Source organism: Cebidichthys violaceus, unplaced genomic scaffold (assembly GCF_023349555.1).
Source record: "Cebidichthys violaceus isolate CVI_PGR_0920_01 unplaced genomic scaffold, fCebVio1.0.p SCAF_10, whole genome shotgun sequence".
In the NCBI taxonomy this organism is placed as follows: Eukaryota; Metazoa; Chordata; class Actinopteri; order Perciformes; family Stichaeidae; genus Cebidichthys; species Cebidichthys violaceus.
The window spans coordinates 7,393,471-7,410,952 of record NW_027176263.1 but is presented as its reverse complement, the minus strand read 5'-3'; the positions used below and the strand labels follow the sequence as shown (position 1 = coordinate 7,410,952).

General features: G+C 39.9%; 1 protein-coding gene across 5 annotated transcripts; it reads left to right on the top strand.

Annotated features, from left to right (window-relative positions):
- The first annotated feature begins 1,817 nt into the window (after window positions 1–1,817).
- Window positions 1,818–15,566, top strand: hmgcll1 (3-hydroxymethyl-3-methylglutaryl-CoA lyase like 1). 5 transcript variants are annotated; one of them, XM_068723823.1, is made up of 11 exons: window positions 1,853–2,002; window positions 2,117–2,255; window positions 2,334–2,467; window positions 3,810–3,887; window positions 4,372–4,479; window positions 4,871–4,966; window positions 5,141–5,289; window positions 5,930–5,993; window positions 6,196–6,384; window positions 13,741–13,866; window positions 14,236–15,565. In XM_068723823.1, the coding sequence occupies exons 3-11, from the start codon at window positions 2,372–2,374 to the stop codon at window positions 14,338–14,340; spliced, it is 1,011 nt and encodes a 336-aa protein (XP_068579924.1). In that variant the 5' UTR covers window positions 1,853–2,002; window positions 2,117–2,255; window positions 2,334–2,371; the 3' UTR covers window positions 14,341–15,565. The 5 variants fall into 5 exon arrangements, with proteins under 5 accessions (XP_068579942.1, XP_068579933.1, XP_068579951.1 ...); XM_068723841.1 differs by having other exon boundaries at window positions 1,818–2,002; window positions 2,117–2,467; window positions 5,141–5,175; window positions 14,236–15,566; XM_068723832.1 differs by lacking the exon at window positions 3,810–3,887 and having other exon boundaries at window positions 1,848–2,002; window positions 2,117–2,467.
- Window positions 15,567–17,482: the final 1,916 nt, after the last annotated feature.

Below are 17,482 nucleotides of genomic sequence, written 5' to 3'. Positions count from 1 at the left end.
CCGTTTGATTTTTATCTAATATTTTGTGCTTGGTCTCCCAAATCCTCATGTGTAAAATATATTGTTCTCAGGAGACAGCTTAAAAACTACCACAGAGACATCCTTTTTCCTGCCGAGGCGTATCTGTTTGCCTAATCTACGCAAACGTAAAGAGTAGTGTACCTTTACAGAGTTAACCAAGTAGGAAACATCTTCAAGTTTGTGCAGCTGTTTTATTTCTTAGTAGCCTGATAATTACACTTAACGGCCATTTTGTTTAGCTTCATTTCATTTCCCTATTCTACTCTATTTCTCTGAACAAACCGAACATGTGGGCAGTGATTATAGGGGTCTGGAACTAAGCTAGTTTGTTAATACTGTTTTGTACTGTTGTATCCTCCATTTGATTTGATTGACAGATGCCAAATCCTCCATCCTGTGTACACTCAAAGTTATACAACTCCCAGATGAATTTATAAGTAAGACCAAATTACAAGTTATTCTTATACCAAATAAATGTATATACTACAGAAAAAGCTTATTATCCATGTTTCACATATCAGCGTTAAATTGAGACTGCACCCAACTTTTAATATTTTTTTTATATCTTACAACATTTGTTTCTTTTTCTTACAGATGGCAGATGACCTGTTCTATATGACCATTTTTTTATATAAATAAATATTATATAAATCTTCCTACCCTCACATACCATCCTAGACTTTAAAGTTTGCACTCACCTGCATTACATTGACTCCTACAAGCAGGAAAGCCCCTGAAGGCCTGAAAGTGACACTCTGCAGCTGGTATTTGTCAAGATAAACCATAGCTGCAGAGTTTCCTTGAAAGTAGAAATGTTAAAAGGCCAGTTAGGGTTAATTGGTTGATGCAGTTATCGTTGATTGAAAAGAGCCATTAAGAAAGCAACTTTTTCTGACAATAGACATCAAATACAAATGATGAATTACATTTATTATGGGAATAATAACAACAGATTGTTGTTGTACATTATATCTAGTTCCCCAACATATTCATTTAAAAGGTTCAACATACAACCAACACTGTGCACTATGGTGGCCCACTTATTATAGAAATAATTTGCACTAACATAGTGCTTCTGCAAAATTGCAGCTTACATGATGTCTAGGCTATGATGCATTGAAAGCAGAGATTTACAGACATCTGAAAATAATTTAAAGCCCTACAAACAACTGAAACCATGACATTTTTTCTAAGAATTAATTATTTTTTCACAGAAATACTAATAAATGCAGATTTAATTGTATGTAAAAAGCTAAATGAAAGTTGTAACAATTTGGATTTAAAAGTTGAGTTATTCAAAATTCAACCATTTAAGTAGGCTGCATAGTTTTTTCTGTACCTAAGAGCACCATGAATGAGTGATTAGAAGCAATGCAACATTTTTTAGGGGGTGGCAACTGATAGACATCAACCTTGAAGTCCGTTACAAAAAAGGCTTTTTCAGGGCTGATTATATGAGTCGCCCTCCTCCCATGAGAGAGGGGTAGGTAGAGGTCTCTCATCACAGAGCAGTTTAGCGTGGTGAGATGGTTGAATGCTAGGACTTCATTAAGCCCCTCTATTGTTAACATCTGGGTTCAGAAGAATGGCTCTTTCTCTGGTAAATGTTGCCCTGACTTAACAAGGGATTTTATTACACCATGCAGTTGACATTGGCAGCAGTGGCACGTCTGGCAATGGAAACCATTCAACTGTTCAGGTCACCAGAGATCAATCAAAGCAGCCTGTTTCCCTGACGCCTTCCATTCTCACTAGTACAGGGAGTTGAATGTGTATCTAATCTTGTTGAACCAAGATATAAAACAACAACTGTCAGACTTTTTAGTAAATGCTCGTTAAAATGTTTCGGCAGGGAAGAAAGCACTCCGTTCTTATCCAGTTTATACATCATTTGGAGCCGAACTGCGGCTGCACAAACTCTTCTTTCCTTATAGTATCTTTTTTCTCTGCCCTGCACCTGCATATCCCTTTATGGATGCACGTATTGTATCGTTCCTCAAAATGTTTCCACAAGAATTCCCAGTCTAAAGTGCAGCATCAATCTCCCGTATCGCTCCATTTGCCACTTTGCTTCACACCATTTCCTCTCTCTCAGTCTCCATCCCCCCATCCCCCCTCTGTTTTGATCCCCTCCCTAGTACAGTAGGGATGTGGCTGCCATGGCGACTGCTGAATCACCGTCTGCAGCCGTCCTCTAATTCCATCTCCTCATGCAGCCGGGCCCTTCATCATCGGTAGGCCTCTACGCCGCATTAGCATATTGACGCTTCAATTTGCTATATTAGTTGCAGCAGTCTGTGCGGGTCTTGCAGGACACGGAGGTGCAGCAGGCTGAAGAGCAGCCATTCGGATGGGCAACGTACCCACTACAGTGAAGCACTGCCTGAGCTATGAGCAACTCATCCAGGACTACCCATGGCTGACACGCTGGCTGCTGGCGGAGAAGGTGGGCGTTGTTTTTCATGTTTCTAATCTGCTGCACATGCTCTGCCACATGACTCTATCATGACAGAGAGGATGCACAGCAGCCAGCCACAGATTGTGCTGCAGTGCATGCTGCTTATGTAATGTCCTCTTCAATGGACATTTTGCTCTACTTTTACATATTACTGCATTTTTAAAGATGCATTGCTCTAAATAAGATAGGTAGATTGTAAATGTACTAAATGTTTCTTTCTAAATGTACTATGTGACAAAGGATGCAGGCTAAATGCTTCTGTTTTGTTGTGTTGTGCAACTCTATTAGACTGCCTCAACAGGATTATTTGATAATAACTAAACAAGAAGAATAGCTTTTTGTTTATTGCAAGTGGAAGAACAGGCTGCCCATAGTGGTTCTTTACATTAAAATACCACTGATCATTTACTGAGCTTGTATTATAGATAGATATTTACTGTTTATCTCTTTTTGTTTTCAATTGTTACCCTCAAAAACTAAGTATAAGAATATTACATTACAAGTAAAAGCCACGTGTTGAAAGCATGTAATGCTAAGTATCATAGACAAATTTACTTAATGTGCAGTATTATGATGCAGCAGTAAGCAGTATTTTATTTTTTGTTATATTTTTGGAGTTAATTTAAACTTCAAACCAATTTATATACTGCTAGTTTAATCTATGACATAATAAATATTGTGGATTAAAAAGTACAAAAAAGTATACAGTATCATTAAGGGAAATAAAACTACTCAAGTAACATACAAGTAACTCAACATAGCCAGTTTATTAAGTAATGTACACTAACGTTAGCTAGCTAACCCTCTGCTTACTTCATCAGCCATCATAGCCTAATTAGCTAGCTGCATATCTGTTAGCTTGATTTGTTTCTCTGGTCCCTAGTGAACAAAAATCGATTGGATAACGTTGAAGCAGTAGTTTTTGGTCAGCTTGGTGGTGTTTTTTTATAATGTCACTCAGTTAAAGAAGCTTACTTAAGCAATATACATGCATATAATCTTAAATCTCTGTTAGGGACCAATGTTTAAACTCAATAAGGATTTTTCTCTAGAGTTACGAGGTTCAGACCATAAAAATACCCTGATCCTAAGTATATCCCTTGTGGTTTGTATGGAGTTACCCTCACCTTCTGTCCCAGTCTTCCCTCGATGAGACATATCCTGAGTTTGCATCCTAATGTCATGACAGGCTTGTGTTCTCGGGTTTCATCTGGCTTTGAGGTAGACAGTTGTTCATGTTAGAAACAACATGTCCTGGAGCATCCCTTGCTAGTGCTAAGTGTTCACTTCTCTGTATTCTGTTCTCTGTTTCTCTTTAATATTGTTCCAGACCATTACTGGACATGAGTATCCAGAGTTTGTTAAAATAGTTGAAGTGGGACCGAGAGATGGGCTTCAAAATGAAAAGGTAGATTCATAAATATGCACCCTTTTTTGTATTACTATGCATGATTACCCCGGGAAAACCCCATTTTTCATACATAAAACAATAACATATGGGCTGTGCGCCATAATTGCCAGGAGCATATGTTTCACATTTTCTTTGAAATTGAATAGGAAAGATGACACGACTTCTGGCTTTGTATACTCTGCTTAGCGTGTCACTGCTTTGTCATTTACTTATTGCACACGTGCAGTTTTACAGATTGCAGTGGATGCAGGGATACTTTTACTGCCCACAATGTGTTATAAGAAATATTGTATATTTTGAGAAATCTCAAAGTATTCAGCATGCACAAGACGCTGCATATGAATATAGATAGCAATGTGATTGGCAAGCAGCATAGCAAAACACTGAAAGAAAATGAATCTGCCGATATCTGCCTGGTGTACCTCCCATTTTGACTGGAATCAAATCCAGAAAGAGCTGTTTCAGTTTCATTGTTCCCCAGGAAATTGTTCCGACAGGGGTGAAAATCCAGCTGATAGACATGCTTTCAGGAACAGGCCTGCCTGTGATCGAGGCCACCAGCTTTGTCTCTTCAAAGTGGGTACCGCAGGTAATAACTCTTCTTTGTGCACAGCAAAAGAGTGCTGAGTGATTTATTAGGCTCTCTTTCTTGTCTGCATAACTACCGAGGAAACTCTGCTCCTAGCATCCTTGTTGGACCCACAGATGCTTTAGGAAAGAGTGTTTTAAGATACCCTTCATATAGTCGCCCTCTCATTCCCTGTCGTAAATTGTACCACTATTTACTTCCTGAAAAAGAGCAAACATTAACCATTCTGAACCCATTTTACCTACTGAGATATGTGAAATGAAAAAGTAATTCTGTCCATTATGGAATGTCTGCTGCACAAGCTTGTGAAAACATTTGTGCAGGATGATGTATTCTCGGATGACGTTAAAGGTTTATTTTTCTACATCATACGTTTCCCCCCTTGATTCAGATGGCAGACCACACTGATGTACTCAGAGGGATCCAGAGAGAACCTCATGTCCGGTACCCTGTTTTGACACCTAACATGCAAGGCTTTCAGGATGCTGTAAGCTTTCATTTTCTATTCAGTGATGATCTCTGCTATAAACCAGCTAATTACCCACAATTGTCAATTGAGTTAACTCTTGCCATTACATTCGTTTTCTTCCAGATAATTCCTGCACTTGCAAAACAGAGATCAAAACAGCTTTACAAGTTAATTTTTCTCTCCTGTTTTAAGGTTGCAGCTGGTGCTACTGAAGTGGCGGTGTTTGGGTCAGCGTCTGAAACCTTCAGTAAAAAAAATATTAATTGCTCTATTGATGAAAGCATGCTGAGGTTTGAGGAAGTCATTAAATCTGCCAAAGAGCGACAAATTCCAGTCCGTGGGTTAGTATTCTGAATATCAATTGGCACCTAATGAGTGAAAAAACACATATCTAATGTTTGTTTTTTTACTCCGAATGAAAACACAGTTGAAAAAACTTTAGTTTCTATATGAAGGATAAACACAATTCACTAATGATAGCTTTATGGCAGACTACCAGATGTTCACCAGGTTATATATCTGCGTTAATGAACTACAAGTCAAGATGGACATTAAAACAAACCAAACAGGGAAGGTTACTGAATATAGTTCAATTGTAGTGCACGTTATCTTATATATATGTATATACGTATATATATATATATATATACATATATATATATATATATATACACACGTATATATATATATATATATACACGTATATATATATATATATATACACGTATATATATATATACGTATATATACGTATATATATGAACCTCTCCATCCAAAAACGTGAAAACATAAGTGGTTTAGTGCAAACAATGTTCCTTTCCATGTGCCAAATACTGTTTGATAGTTAACAAATGGCATCAAATCAAGATCTGGATCACCACTAAAATCAAATCACTGATCTGATCTGTTTTTTATAGTTCTTCAAATGTTATCAAATATGATATGAACACATTTAAAATGTTCACAAACATCCTCTTTCAGATATGTTTCTTGTGCCCTTGGATGCCCCCATGAGGGACACATTGAACCTTCAAAAGTCTCTCAGGTGAGATAAATGTTTTACATTTATTATTATTGTATATTCATATTTACTGAAACATTCAGTAGAGAAAATGTTAATGAAATGTTATCACATTTACAAAATACAAGTTTTATAGACGTATGTACTGGAAGATTACATTGGTTAATAAGTTCTTTTCCTGCATGATTCCCTGTGAATAATAATAATAATTTTCACAATTCTTTAGGTGGCAAAGAGGTTATATGAAATGGGCTGCTACGAGATTTCCTTGGGGGATACCATTGGTGTTGGTACACCAGGTTCCATGTTTAAGATGCTGCAGAGTGTGATGAACGAGGTGCCGACCAACGCTCTAGCAGTTCACTGCCATGACACTTATGGGCAAGCACTGCCCAACATCCTGACTGCACTTCAGGTAAGAACTAAAAATGTTTTATTATTTAAAGGATGATTGTAAAAACTAAAATGAACACACCCAAAAATGTCCCTTTTAAATTTATTTAAAACCTCAAGGATACACACTAAGAGTGATCTCATTTACAAGAGGGCCCTTAGACACAAAAGACTGTGCTGCCTTACTAATCGCTCAAGGCAACTGGCATTTCTGGAAGTTCTTAAATGAAGGGGAACAGCTTCAAGACTGCTCCAAAAGTTGGGTGGAGGGACCTGTGAATTCTGGGAAACGCAGAGGAAGAAGTTTGAAAATTCTCAAAACCTGGCAGACATCAAACAGACGTCTTCAAAAATCAGAGTGAAGGAGAGACCTTACATCTCTACAAATGTTGTGACGTAATGTTGGATCTCTAAAAAAGGAGGACAACAATTTCAGGTCTCTCTAAAGAAAAGGAAGACATGAGGTCTGTCAGGTATCACAAAACGACAGACAAGAACCCAATAGCACGACACAGAAAACAGTTCAGGTGTAGAAACCGGGTTTAATAACCAGCAGATGTCAAACCAGGTAGTAACCCGCGTGGCAAACAAATCCAGTGGGAGCAGGCAAAAGAGAAGGTCCAAAGTCCAAAAAGGCAGGTCAATACACGGATAATCAGGATCAGAATCGGAATGACAGGTTGCTGGATAGCAAGGGAAACACACTAGACAATCTGGCAGAGAACTGAGGGAAATGGGCCGGTACATATACACTGAGGGGCTGATTGCTGATGAGGAGCAGGTGAGTATGGAGGTGGGGCAGGCCAGGTGAAATGAAATCAGCAATTAGTGCAGAGCGGGGGGGGGGGGGGGGGGGGGAGTGGCAGATTCTGAAATGACATGAGAGTTAGTGTGGCAAAACAGGAGACAGACAAATGAAAAACTAAAGCCTGGCTGAAGTTGTGACAGAACCTCCCCTTCTAGGGACGGCTCCTGACGTCCCACCGGGCTGGTCAGGATGGTCCCTATGGAAAGCTGAGATGAGGTCAGGGTCCAAGATGTTACGAGCTGGAACCCATGAGCGCTCCTCAGGGCCATAACCCTCCCAATCGACCAGGTATTGAAAACCCCTTCCCCGCGGTCGTGACTTGATGAGACGATGGACAGAGTAAGCAGGACCCCCGTCAATGAGCCGGGGGGGTGGCGGGGGTCTGGAGGAGGGCTGGAGCTGGCTCTCCTTTACGGGTTTGATCTTGGAGACATGAAAGGTGGGATGAATTCTCATGGAGCGAGGAAGGCGGAGACGGACTGCAGCAGGGTTGATGACCTTAGTGATGGAGAATGGGCCCACAAACCTTGGGGCCAACTTCCTAGACTCTACCCGGAGTGGGAGGTCATGTGTGGACAGCCAAACCTTCTGACCAGGAGTGTAGCAGGGTGCAGGGATCCGACGGCGGTTGGCATTTCTCTGGTACCGGTTGGACGAACGCAGGAGAGCAGAACGGGCCCGCCACCAGGTGCGCCGACAGTGCTGGATGAACGCCTGGACAGATGGGACCCTGGCCTCTCGCTCCTGCTCCGGGAACAGTGGAGGTTGATATCCCCGAGAGCACTGGAAAGGAGAAAGCCCTGTTGCTGAGCTTGGAAGCGTATTGTGAGCATACTCCACCCACAGAAGCTGTTTGGACCAGGAGGTCGGTGTCTGGGATGCAATGCAACGCAAGGCAGTCTCCATTTCCTGGTTCATCCGTTCCGTCTGTCCGTTGGATTGAGGATGGAACCCAGAGGATAGGCTGACCGTGGCCCCCAACAGCTGGCAAAACTCTGTCCAGAAACGAGAAGTGAACTGTGGCCCCCGGTCTGAGACAATATCACAGGGGAGGCCGTGCAGACGGAAAACATGATGTAACATAAGTTCAGCTGTTTCTTTGGCAGATGGTACATATACACTGAGGGGCTGATTGCTGATGAGGAGCAGGTGAGTATGGAGGTGGGGCAGGCCAGGTGAAATGAAATCAGCAATTAGTGCAGAGCGGGGGGGAGTGGCAGATTCTGAAATGACATGAGAGTTAGTGTGGCAAAACAGGAGACAGACAAATGAAAAACTAAAGCCTGGCTGAAGTTGTGACAAGGTCGGATAATTCTGGGAGGACAAGCGTGAATCACACCTCTTTTATGAGAAGAAAAGTATGGAAAGACATCCTGATGTGAAAAATACTCGTACCTTCACTTGTAGAGAGCTTACAATTACTGGCACAGTTAGAAGAGTTCTCCTCTGTAGAAGCAAAAGACAATAATGCATCATCCTCTTGATCCACGCATCCTCTCATGTTGAGTTGTTTGACAGCTTTACTTTCTGCAGTGTCTTTGCAGGGATTCTCTGGGTATCTTCTCCTTCACATGCACATCTTTCTCCTTATTATGATTATGACCACTATTGTGGAGAACCACAAGCCGATTATGGATAAATGCCCAGCCTTTACATAAATCAATGTTCTTACTCATGATGACAAGAAGAGGAACAACCAGATGTGGAAGCAAAGTAGAGGTGGTGATTCGTGTTCCAGGATATCTTTCAACTTCCTTAAGTAACTCCCAATCCATCTCTTTAGACAATCTTTGGGGCAGAAGTTACAAGTTTCAAAGACAGCATCCTGTCTTCATTTTCCTCATTCTTTAGAGCAAAGAGCAAAGGATAAGTAATGCTTATTTGCTTAATATATATCTCAAAAATGCTGCTAACATTTTTGTCTTAACTAAATACTGAAATTTTGAGTATGAGGTGTAAAACAATGTGTCACTGTCCAAATGTTTATGAAGCTGACTGTAAACCAGAATCTGCCCTGAGCTTTAATGACAAAATGTCAGTTTACAACATTATGAATGTATCCTCTGTTTTGGGGCGTATCAAGAACGCACGAAACAAATAGGTTACAATGGGACACACAGAAACGCAGGAACCATCAGTCAACAAGGAAGAGGGGCATTAAGAAACATGATCTGAGCCTCCCCACAAAGCAAGATGATTCACAAACTGCCCACTGAAAAAAAATCCCAGAATCTTAATGACCGTAAGATATTTCCAATGGGCCCTTCTGTCACAGTGCACATGTGTTTTGTAGTGAAGAAGAAAAAAAACGTTGTGGACTATTACAGTAATAAACTCTGTACACAGCTCCCAAAAATGTAATTAGGTTGTAAATCCCTGTGGAAGAGCTCTCGTCGGGGTGTTTTTCACAGATTTGCCCGTAGCGAGTGTAAAACTGACATAAATCCACACATAAAACAGAGGTAATGCAGATATGGCTGTATCAGTTCTCTGGAGCACATTGTCATTGCAGAGGAGGAAGTTCATTCGGGGCTGGGTGGGTCAACAGATGTGAGGGGGTCAGCACAAAGGCTCACCTATTCAGTGTCTGTTGGACAAAGCAACTGAGAGCTAGGTGGATAGAAGGGCCCTGGGGGGCTCCTAACTCATCTGTCGCTTGGCTGTTGAACTCTCCGACAATGCTGTGCTTAAAGGCCAGTGGAAAATGATCCTTTCATTCGCTCGCTGCTAAGCACGTGATGAATGGCGCTGCAGCTGCAGACCCAACTCTAGAAACTTTGATAGCACTTTTATAGCTGATATGCAGAAGATAATTATGCTCTGTGCCTTTTAGTGTTCGTAAATTGCCTAATGATTACTGCGGTGATGGCATTATAACAAAGACCTATTTGTAAGACCTGGAAACATTAAATTAACGAGAGTTATAGTCCCACTCAAGAAAAAGCACCTTATCGGTGATACTGGTAACTACAGTAATGAGTTACGACTTATGTAGCTGGTGTTTCTCACTAACTGTAACTGTTCTCCTACTGCATTCCTGTCTACTAATATATACTAATATATAATACTGTATATGAATAGATGGTTGTTCATAGTATTATAACCTGAGATATTCGCCTTATAATTGATATGTAAAAATCTGATTAACCGATTAAACAAATATTTCCTGCGCCAAAACATTTCTCAGTACAATCCTAAAACATGATTCATAGTCATCTCTGTCAGGATACAAAACACAGTAAAGCATTTACAGTATTTGGAAGTACTAATGGCTTGATTTACTCTAATATTTTTTCTTATCTCTTTTTATCTACCGTGCTATTTTTCTGTGACCCTGCAGCAACATTGTGCTGAAGAAAAGCTCAACAATGGCCGTGTGTGAAGTAGGAAATATTCATAAAATTAGCCTTGATTTTGGATGGCGGAGTGAAAAAGCACTGAGGGACGGTTAAATTCCTCTGTGGATCATATTTAGAATGATTCATCACAGCTGCCCCGTGGCCACAGAAAATAATATCAGCCGGGGATATTTTGCGTACCATTTGCTCACCCATAAACAAGATTTTATCATATAGCTTTTCATTAGTGTGCCAGAAGTCCACACCACCAACTGGGAGAGAAATGAATTCCCCCAGTGCTGTCAGCCCCGAGTCACCTCTTTTGTTCTTGATAAAGACATTCCTCAGTCTTTGTACCTTTTCTTTTTTTCTCAGGAGGTCCGAGGGGGGGGGGGGGGGGGGCTCTGTTACAAACCTACTCCTGGCAGGTCACACAATGACAACGTATGTACTTAGATTTCACAGGCTTGGCAAGAACATTATTTATTCCTACCCGCAATTTTGGTGTATTGTGTACCGCTGCAGCTGGGGAATACAGTACAACCTGTTTGTGCTCACGCAATAACATTCATCCTCAGTATTTTATTTTATCTCTGTCCATGAGGCACCGTTCAACCATGATGGACTGTGCAAAGTCAATGACTTTGTTTTATTAAGAGTCAAAGATCTACTGGAAGTAGAACAGTTTAACTTTATGTTGTATTTCCTTGAATTATCGTTGGCAGATGTGGATATGATGATGTTATAATTGACATTTACTTTATAACATCATATTATGACCATCATTATGATCTCCATTGTCCACTGTCAGTGGTGAAGTGATGTTTTTTGAGGGAAAACCCACATAATAAAATCCAATTTTAAGTTATTATACACGCTCAAATGTGATTAGTTCAAATACACTATACAATTCTATGAATTAAAAAAAATAATTATACCTTTCAGAATAAACTAGGAAAGCAAAAAAGAAGTGCAGACTATTATTGATTTATAGTAATTTATTTTGCATCTTTTTATATATCTTTTTATATCTTTTTATTATTATAGTGATATTTTTACTACGACACTTGGTCAATGAGAATGGGTCCAACAGGTGCATTCGACATAGTCTGTGTCTATGCCAATTCTTAGTTTTGTGTTATTTTTAATGGATTGTCTCTAGATTTTTCATCTTTGGCAGCTCCAACCAAATTAATTTCTTTATTTCGTAAGAATTTTTCGCTCAAATAAATCATGAAGTAAAAATGTCATTTATTTATTCTATATATGTTTGTTTTGTATTTCTCCTAGCTGCCCTGTAATATCCAGTGGCATGCTTATTTATGCGTTCCTGGAAATATGTGATATATGTGTCAGCAGTGGATCTGTGACAGTTTCTTTCAGCTCCTCAGTTTATGTAGCAGTGGGTAAAGCATCACCGCTTCATGTCTTTCAGTGAATGCACGCTCTCTCTTTCTCTCTCTCTCTCTCTCTCTGACACAGTTATAAAACCAAAAATGGGAGCTTGTCCATCTTCAGCCTCGTCCACTCGGAGTGTACAATGTCAACAAGCTTATCCCAAATCATGCGAGTTAGAAAATGCACTGTGTCTTTACCCAGGAATGTATTGTTTTTATATGGCCGCAGCTCACTGAATATGGCTTTTTAACACTGAGTGCACATCTGGTTTCTGGGCAGTGTGAACCGAACTGAGCATTGGCAAGCTCGAGCTGCTGACCACCAATTCCTGCGCGATTAGTGTCCAGAGGAACAGGGCACGCTGCTGAAAGGTCCGTTTTGTTCCTCTCTGAAACAGTATGCTGACCTGGCCTTACACGGTTAGCAGCTGAAAGCGAGAGGATTGGCATGGTAGATAACAACTCTGTGTTTATACTACAAAAAAAATCTGCCTTGTACAATATCCTGCTCTGGTCTTACCCAAGGTCTGGAAATCTTGTGCACTACACACACCGGAGTAGATCTCCTCCTCCTTCCACCCCACCTCCTCCTTCTCTTCCCCTGCCAACACAAACAGCAATTACGGCTGGCTCAGACGGCCCCTGAAAGAAGTAGGTTCTTGTCTGGAGGAAAAGCAACCAATTAGCAGCATTGTTAGAAAAAAAGGCAATATAGATTATTTTAATTTAGCTCGCTTGGTTCTGCTCCATGGGGTGAAAGTCCATCATGACCAAATGCCACTGAGGGGATCAGTGTGTTAATTTGGTCTCGCTGTGGGATCCTCTGACATCTGGCTTTGCCACGGAAGCTGGAAAACATCTTTAATATTCTCATGAAGATCCCAGGGACATGTGGAAAACATCCTGAGACCTCAGTCCGTAATGATTAAAAAAAAAACTGAAGGTCTGGCTTCATCTTTTTTTTGGTGTGAAAACCAAGAAAGGTGGTTAGGTTAGACACTTAAATGGCAAGAACTGCAGTTTTGTTTCTTTATGTAATATGTGCATTCAAAGAAATTGTAAAATATATCTATATGAATCAACTCTATTTGTAGCATTAACATCAAAACGAATGCAAAAAACAAAGCCGTCCAACAATAGAATTGAATCAGAAAAACATTTGAAAACGTATCATTCATTTTCTGATGAAAAACACTATTGTTGGCAGTGAAACAAAGAAAATGTTAAAGTTGACTGTGTTCACTATGTTGATTATAAGCAGCCAATGAGATAAATAACAACCTTAAAACGAATCTCTTGCAGGAACCACAACCAGAGAACAGATACATTTGTAACCGAGGTCATCAGTGAAATTATTTCCGACTTTTATGATTATTTGCATGCTGTTGTATATTATTTGTAATGCTACAATTGCTGTATTGTTGGCACGGTGTAAGAGGACACCGTCCAGCCGAGTAAAAAATGTCTTCTCAATGTGGCAAGAAAGTGAATCCGCATGGTTAAGGGTAGAGTACTGCTGTAAAAACAAGAGCAACCCGGAGAATCAGAAACACATGAAATATTCTGTTCGAACAGGGCGGTAATTATGTGGTGCTAGTGGTTTATGCTGACAAAGAGGATGACTAAGCCATACTGCGAGACATTCTGTGCCCACTCATCTTCAGGACATAAGCCCACAGTTCTCCTGAGCAGCTGTAAAACATGACCGCAGCACTGGCAAGGCACGCTGCAGTGGGCAGAACAATCCAATAGAACAAGGATCTTTGTTCCTAAATTTTACCTGAGGTGAAGCCTGTGCAGAGGGGCTGAATGTCTCTGCTGTGTGTCCTGTGCAGATGGGGGTGTCTGTGGTGGATTCGGCAGTAGCTGGCCTGGGAGGTTGCCCATACGCTCAGGGTTCATCTGGCAATGTTTCAACAGAGGATGTACTCTACATGCTCCATGGCATGGGCATTGAAACTGTAAGTATGTCTTCACAGTGTACTTTGTATTTTATGTCTCTATAATCCCAACAGATCAACCTAACTCAACAATCTTTCAGAGCCTATTTACATAAACAGATCGCTCTGCAAACACACTGCCCTGTAAATGTTTATTTTATAATATCAGTGGTTTCACAGAACTTGCACAAGCCCACAGTGTTGCATGCTCGTCTGAGGGACAATTTGTATAACAATCCTTACACCTGCTGGTGGGATATTTTCACTGCACTTTAGTTTTCTATCACCTGTTGCACACATTCATTTAAATTCATGAACAGCCTGCCTAAAAGACAAAATCACCTTGAAGACATGTTAATTTAACTAATGCTGCAATATTTTTCTTCGTAGGGTGTGAACCTTACCAAAGTTTTAGAGGCTGGAGACTTCATCTGCAATGCTTTACGTCGCGGGACAAACTCCAGGGTTGCCCAGGCCAGAGGCAGAACACTGTGATGTGTTTCTTTAAAGGAATATATCTAGATATTTGACTCCCTTTAAAGTGCTTCCCTTGTTGTTGCTGCCTTCAGATGTTGCCTATGCTTTTGTAGTTGAAGTACATTGTTCCTCATATTAAACTGTCAGAAGCATCTCATCCAAACAATCTCAAAAACGATCCGAACAACATTGTGTTTTGTGTTCAAATCAAATCATCCCTTTTGAGTTCAGTTCCCTACCTTTCAATTCATTTCCACATTTGGAGTTTATTACTTGAAGGCTAAATGACTTGAGGGACCATTATGATCAAATGAAACATCCTGTTTTTGTGTGATATTTTGGTTGTCTTGTTTTTTGCTCTGTATGATTGGATATTACAAAAGCTGACCGTCAAGGAAGCTATTTATTTGTAATTAGATAATACATACTGGCCTTTAAAAAGCTTGATTATTCACTTCTCTTTCAAAACGTTCTTATATTTATTTGACTCACACAAATAACCACAGTAAAAGTCAGTCACTTTCTTTGCGTAACTCAGTGGCCTTATAAAGTAAAGTCACAGAATAAGAATTTAGTCTGTTTTGACAACTTGCTGAACTCAATTTATTGTCAACGCAGATGTTAATAAACAGAACACAAACATCAAAAAGAAAAATGTCCTTCCTGCTTTTGAAATATAAATATCTCTTCATGCACTTTACTCTGAAAGAGCTTTTCAGCTTTTCCTACCAGGGTCAGATCACATATGAATAGCAACCACAAACAAGACACCTCTCAAACTACCACAAAAATAACAATTAAAAAAGCCGTCTCCGAACAGTGTTTGCCCTCAGGTTTGCCAAAGATCATTTAAAAAGTGCCCCATGATCGTTTTCTGCCACTAAAAAGCTTTTACCATGACATAAGCTACTCTCTCAGAGGATCCTCTGTGTGAGGGTTCGAATGTGGTTTCTCTATCTGTTTATATCCTACTGTGCTATCTGTAAAACATGATCAAATATGAACATTGAAATGGAATGTAACACTAAATTATTAATGAAATTTTATCTTATGCATGATTGCAAATATATGGTGTATGTATTCTATTGTCATTATCAGGTAATTGTCTTTTCATGTACCCATATGCTGGAGGATTAAGATGATCCAAATAAAGAAAAAATAGCCATTGTGGATGTCTCTGTCCAGGCCGTTAGGATTCAGTTTGTCTCTTGTTTTTCTATCTAGCTTTGTTGTTCATTTCAGGCACCTTTTCACACCAATTATTTAGTCCAATTAAAATGGCAAAGTGAAAGCCGGTAGAACTCTTGGTGCACCACGAGTTTTCCAAATATGTGACGAATTAATTGGTGTGGGAGAGAACTGGCACATTTACATAAATGTATAAAGTGTGATAATAACCTCCCCGCAATTGTCCATCTTCATCAGGTTTGCAAACAATCATGCATTCTGAGAGATACTCTATGTTTTGGGAAAAGAACTGCTTGTAGACAAATAGAAATAAGCAGACATCCAATAATGAGAAAGCTTGTGAGTGAAACTTTGGAGCAAGAAAGTCCCAAAGGTTCAAAAATAAAAAAAGACAAAATACAGTTTTACCGGCATTGTAAATCTGCTAATTTGATATAAGAACCTGCATATGTATTCCTCTCAGTTGCTGAATGGTCTACTGCGATAGTGATTCAATGTGTTGTCAATGTGTTATCAACAGTCCTTGCACTTATCTAACAAATTACTGCAGGTGTGTTGACCCCTTGGCTAAAGCTGATAAAAAAGGAAGAACTTTCATAAATTAAAATATTGGAGGCCTAATTCATATCAATACAATTGGTACCTTTGCACTTCAGTTGTAAACATGTATAATTTTACAATGTACATAAAGCTGAATTTGAAAGACACCTGTACTCAACTTGAAGCAACATGTACTATTTGAATATTTCTGCCTTCCAGTCAAAGGCCAAGAGATAAAAGTGGATTCACTTACTGCCCTCGAGCTGCCAGCAGCAGCCAGCATACAACACCAAGTAATGCAGGGTGATGGTGAGAGTACATGCCACTCACAGACGTGCCGGCACTTAGGGAAAAAAACATGTTCTGGGTTTTTTATTGGTAACACTGCAAACAATAACCCAACCTCACAGAACATTATGAAACTGTGAGGCAAACCAGCAAAGGTCTCAGCAGGAAACTTCAATGTGAGAGGACACACAAAGCCCAGGGTGACTTTGAGAGACACAAGAAGCCCTGAGAGAGATGGTGGAAAAGATGAGTACGAAATAAGAGGCTACAAAGAAAATAGTTCATTGATCAGCAGGACACCAAAAAGCTTGAGGAGGCTGTCTGGAAGACAATAATGTAAAAGAAAATGGGTTTGATGCAGAGCAGAAAAAGAAAAAAAAAGAGAAAAATGTCCATCCATCTCTTCCTCTCCTATATATACATCTACATCTTCATGGTTGACTCAGTGTTCAGCACTGCTGCTGCACAGCAGGAATGTTCTGGCCTCCAACCAGCGGGGGTCTTTCTGTGTGCAGCAGCAGCAGCAGCATGTGTTATAGTCAAAATCCATAACTGTGTGAGTTTCCTCTGGTGCAGCTCCCTCTCACAGTCTAGACATGTTGGTCAAATAAAACATTGAATCCAAACAGTCCATCACAATGAATCCTGTCCAGCTTCCCTTCTCTTCTCCTAAATATGTGTATCTTATTAGCATAAAAAAGAAAACTTTATCTTAATTGTCATAAATGATGATATAATGTCTGACGCTGTTTATTACTATGATTTCACCAGTGCCTCCCTCTGATTTTGTCCCTTCTTTCATTTATTTGGCTAGTTGTGCAAAACATATTTACTGTAATATGCAACTGAATGTCAAATGTTTTTGACAAGAAAGGCAGCACAGGTATAGAGGACTGCTAAATGTTAAGCTGATGCCACCCAGATCCAGTATGTACCTCTGGAGTCTAATAATTACAGTAAACTAACAGACCATATCATTATTTCCAAGAGCCTGAATGATGAAAACGTTTCTCCAGAAGAATGAGAAAAAGCCCAAAGTTATATTGCCCAGTCCAAAGCATTAAACCTCCCTGCTTTGTGTTCTTTCAAACAAATCTTTCTTTAAAAGAAACAAGTTGTTTATTTCAAACTTGTCTGCATTGTT

What these genes read in the sequence shown, in the direction of transcription:
- hmgcll1 (XM_068723823.1), top strand. Translation starts at nt 2,372, where the DNA reads ATGGGCAACGTACCCACTACAGTGAAGCACTGCCTGAGCTATGAGCAA. An exon ending in GCTGGCTGCTGGCGGAGAAG is followed by an intron (nt 2,468 to 3,809) that starts GTGGGCGTTGTT and finishes ATATTGTTCCAG; the next exon opens with ACCATTACTGGACATGAGTA. An exon ending in ACATCCTGACTGCACTTCAG is followed by an intron (nt 6,385 to 13,740) that starts GTAAGAACTAAA and finishes TGTCCTGTGCAG; the next exon opens with ATGGGGGTGTCTGTGGTGGA.